Source organism: Ictidomys tridecemlineatus, chromosome 10 (assembly GCF_052094955.1).
Source record: "Ictidomys tridecemlineatus isolate mIctTri1 chromosome 10, mIctTri1.hap1, whole genome shotgun sequence".
Classification (NCBI taxonomy): Eukaryota; Metazoa; Chordata; class Mammalia; order Rodentia; family Sciuridae; genus Ictidomys; species Ictidomys tridecemlineatus.
The window spans coordinates 64,012,186-64,032,669 of NC_135486.1; the positions used below are offsets into that span (position 1 = coordinate 64,012,186).

General features: G+C 41.5%; 1 protein-coding gene across 11 annotated transcripts in view; it reads left to right on the forward strand.

The window, feature by feature from the left end:
* Ryr2 (ryanodine receptor 2) overlaps window positions 1-20,484 on the forward strand; it is a 505,092-nt gene that overhangs the window by 218,994 nt on the left and 265,614 nt on the right. For all 11 annotated transcript variants that reach the window (XM_078023113.1, XM_078023103.1, XM_078023102.1 and 8 more), the window contains 2 exons: window positions 18,415-18,533; window positions 19,059-19,192. In XM_078023113.1, coding sequence (XP_077879239.1) covers window positions 18,415-18,533; window positions 19,059-19,192 — 253 coding nt within the window. The remainder of the gene's footprint in view (window positions 1-18,414; window positions 18,534-19,058; window positions 19,193-20,484) is intronic.

A 20,484-nucleotide genomic window follows, 5' to 3' on the forward strand; every position in this document is an offset into this window, starting at 1 on the left:
TTTCTTTATATACTCTGGATATTAGGGCTCTATCTGAAGTATGAGGAGTAAAGATTTGTTCCCATGATGTAGGCTCCCTATTTACCTCTCTTATTGTTTCTTTTGCTGAGAAAAAACTTTTTAGTTTGAGTAGGTCCCATTTGTTGATTCTAGATGTTAACTCTTGTGCTATTGGTGTCCTATTGAGGAATTTGGAGCCCGACCCCACAGTATGTAGGTCATTGCCTACTTTTTCTTCTATCATATGCCGTGTCTCTGATTTGATATCAAGCTCCTTGATCCATTTTGAGTTAACTTTTGTGCATGGTGAGAGAAAGGGATTCAGTTTCATTTTGTTGCATATGGATTTCCAGTTTTCCCAGCACCATTTGTTGAAGATGCTATCCTTCCTCCATTGCATGCTTTTAGCCCCTTTATCGAATATAAGAAAGTTGTAATTTTTGGATTGGTTTCTGTGTCCTCTATTCTGTACCAATGGTCCACCCACCTGTTTTGGTACCAGTACCATGCTGTTTTTGTTACTATTGCTCTGTAGTATAGTTTGAAGTCTGATATCGCTATACCGCCTGATTCACACTTCCTGCTTAGCATTGTTTTTGCTCTTCTGGGTCTTTTATTTTTCCATATGAATTTCATGATTGCTTTCTCTATTTCTACAAGAAATGCCATTGGGATTTTGATTGACATTGCATTAAACTTATAGAGAACTTTTGGTAATATTGCCATTTTGATGATGTTAGTTCTGCCTATCCATGAACAGGGTATATTTTTCCATCTTCTAAGATGATCTTCAATTTCTCTCTTTAGGGTTCTGTAGTTTTCATTGTATAAGTCTTTCACCTCTTTTGTTAGTTTGATTCCCAAGTATTTTATTATTTGTGAATGGAGTGGTTGTCCTCATTTCCATTTCAGAGGATTTGTCGCTGATATACAAGAATGCCTTTGATTTATGCGTGTTGATTTTATATCCTGCCACTTTGCTGAATTCATTTATTAGCTCTAATAGTTTCTTTGTAGACCCTTTTGGGTCTGCTAGGTATAGAATCATGTCAACTGCAAATAGTGATAATTTAAGTTCTTCTTTTCCTATTTTTATGCCTTTAATTTCTTTTGTCTAATTGCTCTGGCCAGTGTTTCGAGAACTATGATGAACAGAAGTGGTGAGAGGGGGCATCCCTGTCTTGTTCCAGATTTTAGAGGGAATGCCTTCAATTTTTCTCCATTCAGAATGATGCTAGCCTGAGGCTTAGCATAGATTGCTTTTACAATGTTGAGGTATGTTCCTTGTTATCCCTAGTTTTTCTAGAGTTTTGAACATAAAGGGATACTGTACTTTGTCGAATGCTTTTTCCGCATCTATCGAGATGATCATGTGGTTCTTATTTTTAAGTCTATTGATGTGGTGAATAACATTTATTGATTTCCGTATATTGAACCAGCCTTGCATCCCAGGGATGAATCCTACTTGATCATGGTGCACAATTTTTTTGATGTGTTTTTGTATCCGATTCGCCAGAATTTTATTGAGGATTTTTGCATCTAGGTTCATTAGAGATATTGATCTGTAGTTTTCTTTCTTTGAAGTTTTTCTTTGTCTGGTTTAGGAATCAGGGTGATGTTGGCCTCATAGAATGAATTTGGAAGTTCTCCCTCTTTTTCTATTTCCTGAAATAACTTGAAAAGTATTGGTATTAGTTCCTCTTTAAAGGTTTTGTAAAACTCTGCTGTATACCCATCCGGTCCTGGGCTTTTCTTAGATGGTAATCTTTTGATGGTTTCTTCTATTTCTTCAATTGATATTGGTCTGTTTAGGTTGTCTATATTCTCCTGACTCAATCTGGGCAGATTATATGACTTAAGAAATTTATCGATGATTTCACTATCTTCTATTTTATTTGAGTATAAGGATTCAAAATAATTTCTGATTATCTTCTGTATTTCTGAAGTGTTTGTTGTGATATTGCCTTTTTCATCCCATATTCTAGTAATTTGAGTTCTCTCTCTTCTTCTCTTCGTTAGCATGGCTAAGGGTCTGTTGATTTTATTTATTTTTTCAAAGAACCAACTTTTAGTTTTGTCAATTTTTTCAATTGTTTCTTTTGTTTCGATTTCATTAATTTCAGCTCTGATTTTAATTATTTCTTGCCTTCTACTTCTTTTGCTGTTGTTTTGCTCTTCTTTTTCTAGAATTTTGAGATGAAGTATGAGATCATTTATTTGTTGGTTTTTTTCTTTTTTTAAGGAATGAACTCCAAGCAATGAATTTTCCTCTTAGAACTGCTTTCAATGTGTCCCTTAGATTCCGATATGTTGTGTCTGTGTTTTCATTTAACTCTAAGAATTTTTTAATTTCCTCCTTAATGTCTTCTAAAACCCATTGATCATTCAGTAACCTATTGTTAATTCTCCAAGTGATGCATGATTTTTCCTTCCTTCTTTTATCGTTGATTTTCAGTTTCATTCCATTATGATCAGATAAGATGCATGGTATTATCTCTACTCCTTTATATTGTCTAAGAGTTGCCCTGTGACATAATATATGATCTATTTTTGAAAGGATCCATGTGCTGCAGAGAAAAAAGTGTAACTGCTTGATGTTGGGTGGTATAGTCTATATATGTCAATTAAGTCTAGGTTGTTATTGAGTTCTGTAGTTTCCTTATTCAACTTTTGTTTAGAAGATCTGTCCAGTGGTGAGAGAGGTGTGTTGAAGTCTCCCATGATTATTGTATGGTGGTCTATTAGACTCTTGAACTTGAGAAGAGTTTGCTTGATGAACATAGCTGCACCATTGTTTGGGGCATATATATTTATGATTGTTATGCCTTGTTGGTGTATGGCTCCCTTGAGCAGTATGTAGTGTCCCTCTTTATCCCTTTTGATTAACTTTGGCTTGAAATCTATTTTATTAGATATGAGTATGGACACTCCTGCTTGTTTCCGCGGTCCATATGAGTGATATGATTTTTCCCAACCTTTCACCTTCAGTCTATGTATATCTTTTCCTATCAAATGCTTCTCCTGCAGGCAGCATATTGTTGGGTCTTGTTTTGTGATCCATTAAACTAGCCTGTGTCTCTTAATTGGTGAGTTTAAGCCATTAACATTTAGGGTTATTATTGAGATATGGTTTGTTCTTCCAGCCATATTTGTTTATTAATGTTACTAAACCTGATTTGTTTTCCTCTTTGATTATTTTCCCCCCTTTACTGTCCTACCTCCCACTGTTGGTTTTCATTGTTATTTTCCATTTCCTCTTCCTGTAATGTTTTGCCAAGGATTTTTTGAAGAGATGGTTTTCTAGCTGCAAATTCTTTAAACTTTTGTTTATCGTGGAAGGTTTTAATTTCATCTTCCATCCTGAAACTTAATTTCGCTGGATACACGATTCTTTGTTGGAACCCATTTTCTTTCAGTGTTTGAAATATGTTATTCCAGGATCTTCTAGCTTTCAGCGTCTGTGTTGAAAGATCAGCTGCTATCCTGATTGGTTTACCCCTAAATGTAATCTGCTTCTTTTCTCTTGTAGCTTTTAAAATTCTCTCCTTATTCTGTATGTTGGGCATCTTCATTATAATGTGTCTAGGTGTGGATCTCTTATGATTTTGCACATTCGGCGTCCTGTAGGCTTCTAGGATTTGGGATTCTGTCTCATTCTTCAAGTCTGGGAAGTTTTCTCCTATTATTTCATTGAATAGATTGTTTATTCCTTTGGTTTGGACCTCTATGCCTTCCTGTATCCCAATGACTCTTAAGTTTGGTCTCTTTATGTTATCCCATAATTCTTGGATGTTCTGGTCATGGTTTTTTAACAGTCTTGCCGAGCTGTCTATGTTCTCTTCAAGTTGAAATACTTTGTCTTCATTGTCTGATGTTCTATCTTCTAAGTGTTCTACTCTGCTGGCAGTATTCTCAATTGAGTTTTTAAGTTGGTTTATTGCTTCCTGCATTTCTAGGATTTCTATTTGTTTGTTTTTTATTACCTCTATCTCCCTGTGTAATTGATCTTTTGCTTCTTGGATTTGTTTATGTAATTCATTGTCAAAGTGATCTTTCATTGTCTGATTTTGCTCTCTCATGTCTTCCTTGAGACTCCAGATCATCTGAAGCATGTATATCCTGAATTCTTTATCTGACATTCCATCTGTTGCTGCTATTACCTCTTCTAGAGTTGAGTAGACCTGCATTGCTTGTGGTCCTTTCTTTCCTTGTCTTTTCATACTGCTCGAGTTTCTTTCTGCTTGGTGAAGCTGTTGTTTTTTGAAATTTTCCCTCTATTTATTTATATTGCTCTTGTATAGTTGAAAAATCTCCCTTGCAGGGCGGGTAGTGGCTGTGCTCCTCCTCCAATTGAGGTGATCTGTCTACCACGCTGGCGGGCCGCTAGGTCTGCTCTGCTGGTCAGTCGCAGGTTTGCCCACTCTGCGGGCACGGGTGGCAGCTCTGCTCTGTTCCCACTCCAATTGTGGTGACGTGACTACCACGCCCTTGGGTTGTTGGACCTGATCTGGATGCGGGCGGCGGCTCTGCTCGGCCCCTACTCCAATTGGTGTGACGTATCTACCTCTGGGCCTGTTCTGCCGGTGGGTCGCAGGTCTGCCTACCTTGCAAGCTCGGGCGGCAGCTCTGCTCGGCCCCCACTCCAAATGGGGCTACCTGACTGCCACCCCGGCGGGTCGCTGGGCCTTTTCCAGACACGGGCCGCGGCTCTTCTCCATCCCCACTCCAGCCAGTGTAACATGTCTGCCTCGCCGGCTGGCCGCTGAGCCCATTCCACCGGTGGGCCGCCGGTCTGCCTACCTTGCGAGCTCGGGCGGCGGCACTTCTCGGCCCCCACTCCAAATGGGGTGACTTGGCTGCCACGCCGGTGTGTCGCTGGGCCTTTTCCGGGCACAGGCAGCGGCCCCGCTCAGCCCCCACTCCAATTGGTGCGACGTGTCCACCTCGCTGGCAGGCCACTGGGCCTGACCCATCAGTGGGTCGCAGGTCTGCCTACCTTGCAGGCTCGGGCAGCGGCTCTGCTCGGCCCCTACTCCAAATGGGGTGATTTGACTACCACGCCGTCGGGTCGCTGGTCCTGTTCCAGGCGTGGGCGACTGCTCTCTTCGGCCCCAGCTGCAGTTGGGGTGACGTGATACCACGCCGGCGGGTCGCTTGGCCTGTTCTGGGCACAGGCAGCAGCTCCAATCTGCCCCTCTGGCCCCCACAGCACCCAGCAGGACCCGGTCCGAGAAGCAGTTTTCGCGAGATCCCCAGCCCTGGGCCAAAGCAGCTCCTGGAACCTGAACCCGGCCACTTCAAGCTCAGCGCATGCTCTACTAGGAGCAGACTCCAAGAAGTGGTCTCTGCGGGTTCCCCAGCCCTGCTCCAAAGCAGCTTCGGGAGCCAGAGCCTGGCCGCTCCGAGCTCGGTGCACGCTCTGCTAGGGGCAGGCTCCAAGAAGCAGTCTCCGTGGGTTCCCCAGCCCTGGGCCAAAGGAGCACCGGGAGCCAGAACCCGGCTGCTCTGAGCTAGCTGCACGCTCTGCTAGGAGCAAGCTCCAAGAAGCAGTCTCTGTAGATTCCCCCGCTGGACTTGATCTGCTGGTGGGTCTCAGGTCCGCCTACCCTGCAGGTGCGTGGGGCAGCTCTGCCACTCTGCGGGTTGCTGGGCCTGACCTGCTGGTGGGTTGCAGGTCCGCCTACCTTGCAGGTGCAGGGGGAGGGGGCGGCTCTGCCCCTCAGCAGGCCACTGGACCTGATGTGCTGGTGGGTCTCAGGTCCGCCTACCCTGCAGGTGCGTGGGGCAACTCTGCCACTCCACAGGTTGCTCTTTCCTTAATCTTAAATCACCTGTTACGTTGACTTGTTGAGTATGAGATTATTAAAGGAGGTGAAACTTGGTATAGTTATACTGATATGGTATTGTGTTCTGGTTCAGCTTTTTCTATTTTTTACACAAAATCTAATTTCTAAGAAGAGTCTCATGGGCTTCTCTTAATCTTGTTTTTCTTGACCCTCTTGGTGCACTCCTCAATTGCTCAATTATATTTGCTTATATAAATACCATTTGTGAGAAATGATCTGTAGTCCCAAAGTTAAGACATAAGAAAAAAGTGGGTAGGAGCTGATGGAAAAAATCATTTGTAGTAGAAGTGGCAGCAAAAACTATAGGAAGATGCAATGTAGTCACCAAGGGAACTTTTAAAAAAATTAGTGAAACTTCACATAGCATTATCTTCTCTAACTCCATTCATTTACCTTCAAATGCCATGATTTTATTCTCTTTTATTGCTGAGTAATATCCCATTGTGTATATATGCCACATTTTCTTCATTCATCTGATGAAGGGTATCTAGGTTGGTTCCACAGTTTAGCTATTGTGAATTGTGCTGCTATAAACATTGATGTGGCTGTGTCCCTGTAGTATACTGTTGTTAAGTCCTTTGGGTATAGACCGAGGAGTGGGATAGCTGGGTCAAATGGTGGTTCCATTCCCAATTTTCCAAGGAATCTCTATACTGCTTTCCATATTGAATGCACCAATTTGCAGTCCCACCAGCAGTGTATACGTGTATCTTTTCTCCACATCCTCGCCAACACTTATTGTTTGTATTCTTAATAGCTACCATTCTGACTGGAGTGGAGATGAAATCTTAGAGTGGTTTTGATTTGCATTTTTTCATGTATTTTTTGATTGATTGTATATTATCTTCTGATAAGTGTCTATTCAGGTCCTTGGCCCATTTATAGATTGGGTTATTTGTTTTTTTGATGTTCAGTTTTTTAAGTTCTTTATATACTGGGGGAGACCAACCTTGTACGTGACTGAGTCACACTCCCCGGCTGGGTGCTGAGGTGCTCAGTTACAGAAATGTGGCAGAGCTTCCCCCATTCTTCTTGGGGTCGAGGGTTAGTGGCTTGTGCATGGGTGTGTTTTGCTTCAGCCCCATGGGTGAAGCTACGCTCACCTGTTCCTTGTAATATAACCCCTTGCCCTTTTTAGGATAGAATCTTCCATGGAAGTGCCTTGTGTGTGTCCCCTTCTCTTACTGTGCCCTTGTGTGTGGCCTACCCAGGTGTCAGTCAACCTGCTGACAGTGGAAATCATGAAGATAGACTCAGCCTCCTGAAACCTGACCCCTTGCCTCATTTGAATAGCTTCTCCTCAATAAAAGGGGTCAGCGTGTGCTCTTGCTCTCTCTTCCTGCGGACCCTTAAGGTCAGAGGAGCCTTCACAGCGACCCCAAAGAAAAAGGTATTTGTGTCTCTTGTGTGGTTATTTTTGCACAGCCCAGTTAGCCCAGTTCAACTGGAGTGATCCCTGAGCCTTTTAGTCGCGAGAGCAGAAACCCGGCAATATATCCTAGGGATTAGTGCTCTATCTGATGTGTTATCCTCAAAAAAAACCAAATGCTGAATGTTTTCTTTGATATAAGGAGGCTGATTTATAGTGGGATAGGTAAGGGGAGCATGGGAGGAATAGATGAACTCTAGATAGGGCAGAGGAGTTGGAGGGGAAGGAAAGGGGCATGGGGTTATTAATGATGGTGGAATGTGATGATCATTATTATCCAAAGTAAAGGTATGAAGACATGAATTGGTGTGAATATACTATGTATACAACCAGAGATATGAAAAATTGTGCTCTAGATGTATAATAAGAATTGTAATACATTCTTCTGTCATATGTAAATAAAAAATATTAAATAAAATGTGATACATATACACAATGGAATATTACTTAGCCATAAATAAGAATGAAATTTTGGCATTTTTTTCAGGAAATGGATGGAACTGGAAACTATCATGCTAAGTGAAATAAGCCAATCCTAATAAAACAAAGGCCGAATGTCTCTCTGATGTATGGATGCTAAAACACAGGAGGGGAGGAGGGAAGAATAGAAGTTCATTAGATTAGACAAAGGGGAATGAAGGGAAAGTAGAGGGGATGGGAATAGGGAAGACAATAGAATTAACATGACATAAATTTCCTATGTTTATGTATGAATACATGACCAGTGTAAGTCCACATCATGTACAGCCACAAGGATGGGAAGTTGTACTTCATGTATGTATGTCAAAGTACACTCTATCATGTTTATCTAAAAAGACCAAATTTTATAAGGGGGGGAGAATAAAACAGAACAGTTTTAAAAATTATTGAAAATTGAGAAATTATAATTGCATATATTTATGGGATACAAAGTCATAAAATATGTGCACATGGGAAATTATTCATTCAATCTAATATATCCATCATCTTGGATATTTATTCTTGTGAGAACCTTTGAGATTTTTAAATATACTCTCTTTATTAACCATACTATATCCACCATTCTGTACGATAGATCTCACATACCTCATTCCACTTGTTCAAGTGGAAAAGTAACAGCTTGCCTTGGCTTGAGTCCCGTTGGAAGCTGACCTTGACATAAGATTCAAAGGCAAGTTTTTTGGGATATGAGAACATGAGATAGGCAAGGGGCCAGAGTGGCGGTGTTACAAGCGACTCACTGCTGTGGGTGACCAGAGCTGCTTTCACCAGGGAAATACACAGACTGTGCCTTGAAGTTTTTCCACCCCAGGGGCTAGGGTATGAGGTAGTGCTGTTCCCAGCGGGTGACTATTCTGGGGCCCCTAAGCTCTACTTGGGTCAGAGCCAATCTTGAAGCAAAGAAGCTCAGGAGTTGGTGGAAGTGAGGCGTGTGCCCTAGGTGGGCAGATGAGGGGACGAGGGAAGAAGAGAAGTTGTGGTAGCCTCAGCCAGCTCCCTTCTCTCTCATAATGAGCTGTCATGGCTCAGAAAGGGCAGCGGAACAGGACTTTACTCTTTTGTCAGATTCTGCATCATCAGCAGTTGACCAGGGTCTCTAGTGCCTAAAGCTCTTCTAGAGTACCTGATCAGTTAATAAGAACGACTGCTCTGAATTCCTTGGGGGAATGAAAGAGAAATTAGTTATGGTCCCAGGCTTAATGTGTGATTATGCCTGGGACAGAGTGAGTTGCAAAGATTCAAGATTGGTCTGAGCAAGTGCAGTTGATGTGCTTCTGAAGGTCAAGATTTTCTTTAGGGTTCCCAGCCCTTGAAATACTGTTTGGGGATAAGAGAGAGCAGATGTCACCTAGTCAGAAAAGGCAGACTTTTGGCACGTTTTATTTCCCACACAGATTTTCAGTGCTGCCAGTGGGTTTTCCATGGGAAACCTGTGAATTCCTCCCAACACTTATTAAGTGCTTTGAGGGAGCCCCTTTAGGTGTGAGCAGATGGAGTCTGTGGAGCAGACAGACGTGGAAGCTTTGTGCTCTTATACAATATGATTGAGAGTACCTGAAAATAGGTTAGGCTAGAGCTCCTGAAGTTGCCACAACCAGTTCTTGCAGAGTTAAAGCTCATGATTTTCCAAAGACAGAAGTCCCAGAATCCTATGTCCTGGGAGTCCCGTCTCTTCGACATCTAGTTGAGTCTGAGCTACATGGGTGATTGTTCCACTGTTACCGGTGTAGAAAGCATAGTAAGCTGCAATTCAAGCAGTACCCATGATAACAGAGAAAGAGGCAGTGAGCCAGAGAAGGCTCTGGAAAGGCAGCATGAACTTTGGATTTTCTGGGAAACCAGCCATGCTGAACCTCAGAGATCATGCTCCTGAACTGGGGAAAAAAAACTAATCAGCAGCATCATGCCATTGGAGACTCTAAAGCAAATCTTTAATAGTGGCTACTTAGGTCAGTACCTTTTCAGCCCTAGGAATCCACACCATCATCATCCTCCAGCACCCACAGCTCATCTGTGTCACACACAGTGATTAATGTTTTATGTAATGATTGGGTCATTCACATCCAGACATGCAAGCCATGTTATGTTGACTGATCACTTGCGAAGGCAGGGAAATTTCAATTAATTTTTCAGAGAGATTCATCCCAAACCTTTGAAATAGTAATTGAAAGTTACTGGTTTAATAGTCAAGTGTCAAAAATCAGGCATCTTTAAGCTAGGCTAGAAAAGCAACCATGTTCCTGCTTCCTTCCTCCCCTGGGCAGTAAGGTGTATCTGAAAAGAAAAAGAAGACAGAAAAGAGTTTTGATTTGGAGAGCTTCCTGTATTTTGTTGTCTTTACCAGCAATGGGAAACGGCGGTGGAGGGGAGGTCTCTCAAAGTAAACTGCAAAGTGACAGAGCATTTTTTTTTAACTTGTAGCCAAATTTATTTTATTTATTTACTTTTATTGATTTTTAAAAAAAATGACAGCAGAATGCATTACAATTCTTACTACACATATACAGCACAATTTTTCATATCTCCGGTAGTATATAAAGTATGCTGACATCAATTTGTGTCTTCATACATGAACTTTGGATAATGATGTCCATCACATTCCACCATCCTTGCAAATCCCCTGCCCCCTCCCTTTTCCTCCCACCCCTCTGCCTTATCTAGAGTTCATCTATTCCTCCTATGCTCTCCTTCCCTACTTTACCCATTATGAATCAGCCTCCTTATGTCAGAGAAAACATTTGGCATTTGTTTTTTGGGGATTGGCTAACTTCACTTAGCATTATCTTCTCCAACGCCATCCACTTACCTGCAAATTGCTGAGTAAAATTCCATTATGTATATATGCCACATTTTTTTCTCTCACTCCAGTCACAATGGCAGCTATTATGAAGACAAACAATGATAAGTGTTGGCAAGGATATGGGGGAAAAAGGTACACTCATACATTGCTGGTGGGACTGCAAATTTTTGCAGCCAATATGGAAAGTAGTATAGAGATTTCTTGGAAATCTGGGAATGGAACCACCATTTGACCCAGCTATCCCTCTCCTCGGTCTATATCCAAAGGACTTAAAAACAGCACACTACAGGGACACAGCCCCATCAATGTTTATAGCAGCATAATTCACAATAGCTAAACTGTGGAACCAACCTAGAGTCCTTCAATAGATGAGTGGACAAAACATTTTTAATAGAAAAAAGGAAAAACAATTAGCTTGTTACCTGAAATCTTTACTGATTTCAGAAAGCTTTTTTTCAAGCCTGACTGTGATGAGATGGATAACAAATTACAGTTTTAAAAAAGTTTCTTGGAAAAAAGTCTTGAACCATCTCAGTGTTGGAAAAAAATTTAGTCCTTTGTGCTATATAGTTGGGGGATTTTGTAATCATTTTCCCAGGTACCTTTTCATGCATCTTGGTCATTTCAGGTAATAGGCACCAGAAGTTCCTAGTGTCCTTTTAACTTTTTGTGACAGACAGTCCTGGTGGCCTAGTTCCTGGGTGGTGGCTCCAGGGTTCTTATAAATCTTTATAAGACCTTTTATTTCTGTAATGTGTTTTGTTACTAAATAGTGTTTCAGGTTCACAGAAGGTATTTAATTTTCTGTGTACACTTAACCATGTTCTTTTACATTCTTGGATTGTTTTTAATTCTGTCTCAATGGTACATTATATGATTCTTTGATGGTAATTGTGCTGGCAGAGGTCCCTCCTTTAAGTAGGGAGCTTGAATTGTCCTGGAGTGTCAGCTGCTGATGAGCCCTGTTGAGGAAGGGCATGAGGCCTGGTCTGAGAGCCATGGACACCTCAGTGCAGAATCCTCTAGATCTGCCAGTGTGGCAGAAGCTTCTGGCTCATGGTTGAGCCTGATCTGACAGAGGCAGGCTAGTGATTTGTATTAACTGGCTTCTCAGGGTTTGATGAGCAGGCATGGACCAGGGAATGTCTGAGGGAAGGTGGTCCCCAGCTCCTATTCTGTCTCTTCCCTGAGTTTGGTGCTGTCTTGACCCTAATCCATCCTGGCCCAGTATCCTGGGCTGCTGCTGCACTGCAGGTTTTTATAGAAGACCAACAGTGGCCAGCCTGCGAGGACAAGTACATGTTAGCTGTTGCCACCTGTCTTATTGGCCTGCTCTCTCTTGCATGCAACCACTTCCTCCTGCCAGCCCCTAATCCAGGGGAACTTTTGTTTCCCCGGGGGTTTTTGTGGTGGGTGGGGGGACAATTCCTGGAATCCACATTTCTGTCCTGCTTCCTTCCGTTGACCAGGGTTTCTCTGGAGCCCTGGACACCTGTAGCCTACACAGGTTCGCCACTTCTTACTGATTCTGTTTCTCCTTGCACAGCCCTTTAGTGTGACTTTCATATAATCCTGGTGAGCCAGAGGAATAAAGAGGAAGTCTTGTTTCAGAAAAAACACAGGATCCAGGGAGACCTCACTTGGGGAACACTTATTAGAAAACAAGATTGCAGGTGGTGATTCACTTTCCTCCTGGCCTGCATAGTCCCGTGGGGTGCTGAGGTGGTGTTTCCTTGACAGAAGCAGAACTGAGGTTGCAGCTGTGATGACTGCTACTGATAGGTAGCTATTTATTGCCACTCTCTGGCCTGGCTAGTGCCACTCTGGTTATTCACGAATCTTACCATGGCCCTTCATCAAATAATTGCACTGGGTTACTTGCCTTTTGGCCATGCTTCAAGTGAAGTGTCCATGGCCTAACCAAGGTGCAACATCATGGCTCAGAGCCTGCTCTGAAGGACTGATTAATCTGCATACTCTTGCTGGAGAATTCATCCTACAGATGCTTACATGTACATGGCTTTTAAAATTCATTTAAGGGGCTTTAGACCGTGTTTTCCATCTTCCAGCATTTCTGTGGATTCTTCATTTCAGAGGGAGAATGGAGTCATTAGTTTTGAGCGTTTTACTGACTACCTAGATTTTCACTGTGTAGCCTCAATCTGAGATGGATTTAGATGCTATGCTGAGAATGTCATGTAAGTGGAACATCCCTAATCCAAAAGTCATGAATCTGAAATGATTCAAATCCAAAATTTTTTGAGCACCAAAATGACACAAAAAGTGGAAGGCACCTAACTTCATGTGGCAGAGCAGTCAGAGCACAAGACATAGGACACAGCTTCCCTAGCGTCCACAACAGGGAGAACACTCCTACCCCCTGGTACTTATGGGACACAGGCTTCGGTTGCATGTGCAAAATGATTTAAAATACTACATGGAATGCCTTCAGGCTGTGTGAATAAGGTGAAATATAAATGAATTTTATGTCTAGACTTTGGTCCCAATTTCAAGGTATCTCATTATGTATATATAGATATTCCCAAATCTGAAATACTTCCATTCTCAAGCCTTTGGGGTAAGGATTACACCACTGAATTCCCACAGTTAAGCTATAAGGTGGATTCTATTATAATTTTCACTTTACAGATGAAGCATGTGCGACCACGCATCTTAGAGGTCACTCTTTCAAGGTCTAAGGAGGTGCTGTAGCTAGGATTGAAATTACGTGCTGTAAGCTCTGTGAGACCAGGAGTGATAGCAACTTCTCCTTTTTTTGTTCATTCCTAGGATCTAGCACAGCATGTGGCCTCTCTGATGTACTCCGTGATGAATTTTAGAATAAGTGACAAAATGACCCCTCGCCCAAGCACGGAGTCAGCAACATAAGAATGTCTTACAAAATGTATGGTTTCAAGACTGTCACTCAGCATTCTATTGGCTTTTGAGATGTGACAGTTGATACAAAAAAATCAGTATAGAATCAAATTCTAACATTGTTATTTAGTTGTTTTATCAGGAGCTGCCTTTAATTGATCCTCTGTTAATTGTCTGTTAGCCTCTAGTTTGTCTTTTATAAATCTCTAAATTGAAAGCAGCCAGCCTTTGGGAGCTTGAGGACACACACAGTGCATCATAATCACATTGCTCATTCTGTGTGTTTTGCCTCTGTTGAGTGACCCCAGGAAGCTTCAGCTCACATCCTTCTTGTCTTCCAAAAACACACTCTGAAGCCAGGTGCGGTGATGCATACCCATAATCCCTGTGACTCAGGAGACTGAGAGGTTCAAGGCCAGCCTCAGCAGCTTAGTAAGGCCCTAAGCAAATGAGTGAGACCCTGTCTCAAAATAAAATAGTCTGGGGATGTGGCTCAGTGGTTAAGCACCCCTGGACTCAATTCCTGGTATCAAAACAAACCTTAAAACATTTCCTAGGCCCCCTCTTTTTTGCTTTTGTATTTTATCCATGATATTTCATGATGTTATGTATGAATAAGAATGTGAGACACTAACTTCCATTTTTCTTAAAATTTTCTCTTTCCTAATTTCACGAAGATGTATTATACTTTAACCTCTGTCACTTTTTCCTCTTCTCCTTAGTTTTATGTGAGTTCAAGATACAGTGAGAATAGTTTCTTCTTTCACCTCAGAACCTTTACAAGCAGTTTGAAGTATGTGCAATTATGTGTTTTTCCTGCCTGCTGTTGTATGCCATTGTTTTCTTTAAACTTTTATATATTTGAATATTAACATCAGTTTAATCTGTTTTTCTTTCTCCCTTTTGGGGAAATATGGGACTCCTATTTAGAATAATCTCCATTTGTTTCACAAATTGGGCTCTGTTACAGAAAATCAAGCAAAATGCATGTTGTTTCTTTTTACCTTTCTCTTTGATTATTTGTTGAAAATGTTAAGAAAATAGAATTTGATCTTTTATTAAAACTCAGTTTCTTGACTTAAAATTGATGTGCATTATAATTGCAAATTAAAATACTCTTGCTGATGGTACTTCAAACTGTGACATGCAAAATTCACAGTAAAATTTAAAAATGTGTTGTAATTATGTTACTCATTGCTTCCCAATCCAACTCCTACTAATTGTTGTGGGTGAGCAGAACTTTCCTTGCACAGGGGGAGAAAACTCAGCTTCAGTCAGCTTAGGCTAAGATTCTGCCATTCCTATGTCTACATTTTCCCCAGATTGCTATGCCCACCCTGGAGAGGAGGCAAGCTGAGAAGCAATACCAGATTTTTCTCTTGTTGCAGTTTAATTTAAATTAGTGGGATAAAGCAACAGTTATGTATCTTTATTGAACCTCTCAAGTTCATGACCCCACACAGAAATTTGTGCCTTAACATTTAACTGAGTCTCGTACAGCCTCACCTTGCTGAATCGAGGGATACTCCAGAAAACAACAGAGAGACTCTTTGGACCTTTGCCTCATGGAGCCAGCCTGACCATGACTTCTGCTCCCCCTGGCTTCCTTCCTGCACGTGCTTTTCTTTTTGAAGATGTTAATGACATGAGAAGGATCCCCTGTCATCATGACTCATACTCATTTCATAGAACTTCGAAATATTGAAAGAGATGCATACTGATCCAGCAATAACCAGCACTGACATTTTTATGTATCAGCTTGTGGTCTTTTTTAAAATAGTGGTTTATAAAAGTATACAGTTGCATCATAAGGTATATCTACTCTTAAAAATTTATATTATACATTATATAATTCTATGTTATTAAAAATTCACTAAAATTATTTAGTATAACTGGAAAAATCCAACTACTTTGCCTTACAAGTTTTCAAAGTTTGCTTTTTTCTTTTTTTTTCACAATCTGTAGTACATTCATAATTCTTTCATTCCAGTAATACTATTAAAATCTTCCAAGCTCTTACATTTTTCTCTGAGGATACAACCTAAGCCTTATGAAGCATTGCTGTTTCTGGGTCTGACCCAGCACGTGTGCTCTTCAGTGGTCAAGTCATCTTCAGTCGAGTGTCGCTCTCGTCTTTATTAAGCATCATTTCTCAACCAAGAGCTCCAGGCCCACAGCAGCAGAATTTAAATTGCACATAAAAGTATATTCTTTGTTTTGAAAATGAGTCCTTTGGTGTTTCCAGTTTGTTTATCTTCAAAAGATTTTCACTTTAGAAAAACAGCATATTCACAACTTATTCCAACATTTCAAAGTAAAAGTTTTCTCTGATGTTTTGTGGTCAGAACTTATACAAATAAACAGTGTACAGTTAAGCTCAGTTGTTTATTTGTAGGATCTGACCAGGCAAAATTGGAAAAAGATTTTTAATATTAAAGCCAAAATCCTGAAGTCCTTCTATTAGACTGTCACATATAAGAAACGTCAGGGTTTTGTTGTCACGTTACCATTCGTGGATTTTGATATGTTTATTTCTGAAATCCAGTCTTACATCCTTTTCTGATATCCTGTTTTATGTATGCTGTAGATGTTTATGACTATTTCTTAACAAGAGAATTTGTTGTTCTTGGTCTTTTTACTCCTAATGGTTGAATGTGTAGCAGAGATTGGCTCACTTTTGCAGTAAAAGGCTGAAGTCTTAGTTTGTCTGGGCTGCTAGACAAAGTGCCATGAATGGGGAGGTTTATAAATAACAGAAAGCTATTACTGTCTGTTCTGGATGTTGGGAAGTCAGGGATCAGGCACAGTAGATTTGGTGTTTGGTGGGACTTTCTGTCTTTGTAGAAAGCTCATCCTTCATGGTGGAAGAGACAGAAAATCTTCTTTGGGTCCCCTCCCTAAGGGCACTAATCCTCTTCATAAAGGGTCTGCCTTCAATACCCAGTCACCTCCCAGAAGGCCCTGCTTCCTTGGTAATGTTATCACCATCACTTGGGATTTCAACATATCAATTTAAGGGAGAAACAAACATCAACCCACAGCAGCCAGATAACAGGCCATAAGCTCTGTGGACGTAAGGTCTTTTTCAAACTAAGCTCTGCCTTGCAGTAGGAAGTGGCCATAATAATCTGTAAATGAATGTGCCTGGAAAAATGCAAATAAACAAACAAAACCTTCTTTGCAGAAGTATACTGCCACATGTTCTGTATTAATGAATAATGGAAAGGACAAAACACCAGGAATTTGCATGACTTGTCTTTTAAAAGTGCTTTTCCTTTCCTGTATATTAGGTCAGCTAGAATGGCTGGGTTTGTTTCCTTGCTGCATTTGTAACAATGGCAAAAGTAGTGAAGAGTTTTGGATCACTTTCGAAAACGTCTTTAACTTAGCTTCTCATATTATTATTTTTGGCTCCTTTTGATTTTCTGTTGTCACTGGGCTATTGGAAAACAGCCACTGACTTTGAACAACCTTCAAATTATCTCAAGATCTTTTTGGATGCTTTTGAAACCAAATATATGTTCATATTTTAACAAATTAAGTCATGAGAAAAGAAATTTGTATTGAAAACCTTCATTTTCTAATGGATTGGGACTTGAGTTTAGTGTAGATTGTGACATCCATAGAGCTGCTTCTGTATTCTGCCTTTGTAAATACTGAAAATTTGTTAAAGCAGTGAACTGTATTTGAAGGGTGTAGACTTTTCTGCAAGGTTCTTCAGAGGCCCTTCTGATGCTGTGTAACTCTGAGATAAACGTATAGATGTATATGGATGTGCTTGGTGGGGGAGGGGGAAGAGATACCGTGTTCTCTGTGCATTGGGCTCCTGGTGTCCAGGCATTACCAATTACTGAAAAGGCAAGCTTGATGCAGAAGGATGAACATGGATGTACTCATGAAGCTTTTAAGTTCATGCTAACCATTCTTACAATGGAGTTTTTTTTTTATTTTTCAAACTTTAAGTCATTCTCTGAATTTTCCATGGGCATGTTACTGTGTATTTCTATTTACTTTGTGTTTATTTGTATATTTCTCTCGTTTTACAAACTGAGAAACATTCCATAGTATAAACATCAAAGAGCTGGAGCTGCATGGAGAGCAGGCTGCATTATGGCTGGATTACATCTGCAGTGCCAAGAAGCCCATAACCTGGCCCCGTGTGATCTGTCCCCTTCCTGCTCTTTGAAGCACACCAGTGTGCTTTGGCTCAAGCCTTCACTGAGGCACTCTGTGTTGCTCAGCTTTTTAATGCTGTGACTGAGACACCTGACAAGAACAACCTAGAGGAAGGGGAGTTTATTTTGGCTCAGGGTTTCAGAGGCTCATTGTATGGTCGGTGGACTCGATTGCCATGGGTCTGAGTGGGACAGAGCACCTTGGTGGAATGCCATGAGAGAGGAGGGGCATCATTCTCATGGCAGCCAGGAAGAGGAGCCAGTGAGGGGCCAGGAGCAAAATACAGAGCCCTAAGACATGTCCCCAGTGACGTGCTTCCTCCACATGCCCCACCCTCCTACAGTTTCCTCCATTCACATTATTAATCCATCCACTGATTAAGTCACAGCTCTCGCAGCCCGTCACTTACCTTTGAACGTTGCTGCCTTTTACTTCTTGTTCCAGGTACATGAGCTTTCCTGGGGATCCTGCATATCCAAACTGTAACCCCTCCCACCCTGCCTTGCTTGGCCTGGAGCAGCCGGATGCCCTCGGTGCCTTTTCTTCTTGTGTCCCCCAGTGGAATTACCAGCCTTCTCACTTAACACTGAGTTAGGGTTTTGCATTTTCCTTCTTTCTGATTTCATCATTTTTGGATATTAGTTCCTTCTTGCAAATGCCACCTGTCACCTCTTGAAGTGCCCTGTGGCAAACACATTAAGCACGAAATAGTTCTTTGTCAAAGAATGAACACAGTTCATCACCTGTGAAGGTAGGAACATCCCTGTGGGCTGACCAGTCACATTTCCCCTCTGCTTTATCCTTAGGTATTCTTGAAGTTCTACACTGTGTGTTAGTGGAAAGTCCAGAAGCGCTAAATATTATTAAAGAAGGACATATTAAATCTATTATCTCACTTTTAGATAAGCATGGGAGAAATCATAAAGTAAGTAAGCCATTTTATTTCTGTGAATGAATTCAGGAGTCATTTAAAGTGTGGCAACAGTATTTTGTGTATTTTACAAAGCTTAGAAGAAAGCATTTGAATGTCTCCACCACAAAGAAATGATCAATATTTGGGCATATAGATATGTTTGTCCCAATTTCAACATTACACAACATATACATGTAGGTACTATAAAATATGTAAAATTTTAATGTTTGCATGTACTAATTAAATTAAAAAACAAAAAGTAAAATATGTGTTTAAGTAGCTTTTCAAAAATGTGTGGAATTTTTCACTAGTGCTTCTCATAGTGGTGGGTGGGTGACACTCATCTGTGTTTCTAGTGTCAGTGGGGTATGAACAGCTCTTAATTTGTGGAGGGAGGTTGGAGAACCTGGGGAGTGCCCACTGTGTGTTGAAACTGCTGAGTCAGATGTCACTGGGGGTGGGTTAGCTTCCTGGAAGGTGCTGCCCAAGCCCAGATCTGAGGCCAACTCGACTCAGCAGAAATGGCTTTTCTTTCAGGTCCTAGATGTCTTGTGTTCACTCTGTGTTTGCCATGGGGTCGCCGTCCGGTCTAACCAGCATCTCATCTGTGACAATCTCCTGCCAGGACGTGATCTTTTACTGCAGACTCGTCTTGTGAACCACGTTAGCAGGTAAATTCATATGGACAATGTCACAAATAGGACACATGGAGAAAAAGCTCTCGGTCCAGCTCTGTAGCCAGGTACAGATGTTCTCTTTGTTTTATTAGGATTTTTAGTGTATTTCCCCAGTGAATGATGTAAGGATTGTTTTGTATCAACCAGATGGTATAATGATAATAGATGAACCAAACAAAATACAGATTTATCATGAACCCAAGCTTCTGTTCATGTTCACGAGTGAATGGATTGTCCCTTATGCTTTCAGGAGCAGGCTAATGACTAAACAGGGCTGTGGTTATACCTTCTTACAGTATACCACAATCCTTATCCTTCAGTACCACTTCAAGGTTCCCACTATGTAGGATAAAAAGGAGTCAGAAATACAACAAGTTCACGAACAGCCAATGAAATGGCATTTTCAGTCAGATCTCCTTTTAAAGGAGTCTAATGTTTGTTGGGTATAAAGTGCCAGCTACCAAGCCATGTGCTCTACACTGTCAGCGTGTGTGAGTATATGTGTTCCCAGACATTGACATTACCTCAGATTGAGGGGGATGCTGGGGGGCGGAACCCAGGTCTAGCTCCAGACCCAGCTCTTATTTGCCATGCCTCGTCACCATTTCCTTTCCTGCCCCTCGAAATAAACAAAACAGTGTTTCCCAGAGAGATGTGCTACTTCATCTTATTTTAAACAAAGGTGTGGAGCAAGTGGTGTGCCCTGCCTTGCATTGTTTGTGCAGGATTGGTTTAAGGCTTCCTTATATAATAGCCTTGTCCTAACGAGTGTATTTTCTGAGGACACCACTAATGGGGTGACTGCAGAGTGTAGGTCTCCTGATAGAAGAATTAAAATATAACTGGCCACAATTTCACAGAGGCAACGGCCCCTACTTGTCATCTTGGTTCTCTCACAAAGGAAGGGACCTGCTTCAGACTCACATCGTGTGATGTGAAGCTCAGTTTGGGAATTATCTGCATGTCTTGGGTCAGTAAAAATCCCATCAGTTCCAGAGGCCTGCTGCCCCAAGTGTCTTGCTTTGTGGCTTACATTTGATTAATGGTACAAAAGATGATGTAGAGCAAATAAGACAAACTCCTCGACACTGGAGTGGCTTTGCCCAGTAGGCCAAAAAGCAAGCACTGTTCCCTGAAGGTGAGCCTGGAGGCTGGCTGTCACCGAGTGCTGCCTTGGGTTGTTTTAACCTCTCTGTAGCACTGAAGGGGGTGCATTAGGATGGCTCCCTAGAAAAGCAGGACTGAGGTTCAGAACAGTGAGGGGCATAGGACACAGGGAGAGGCCT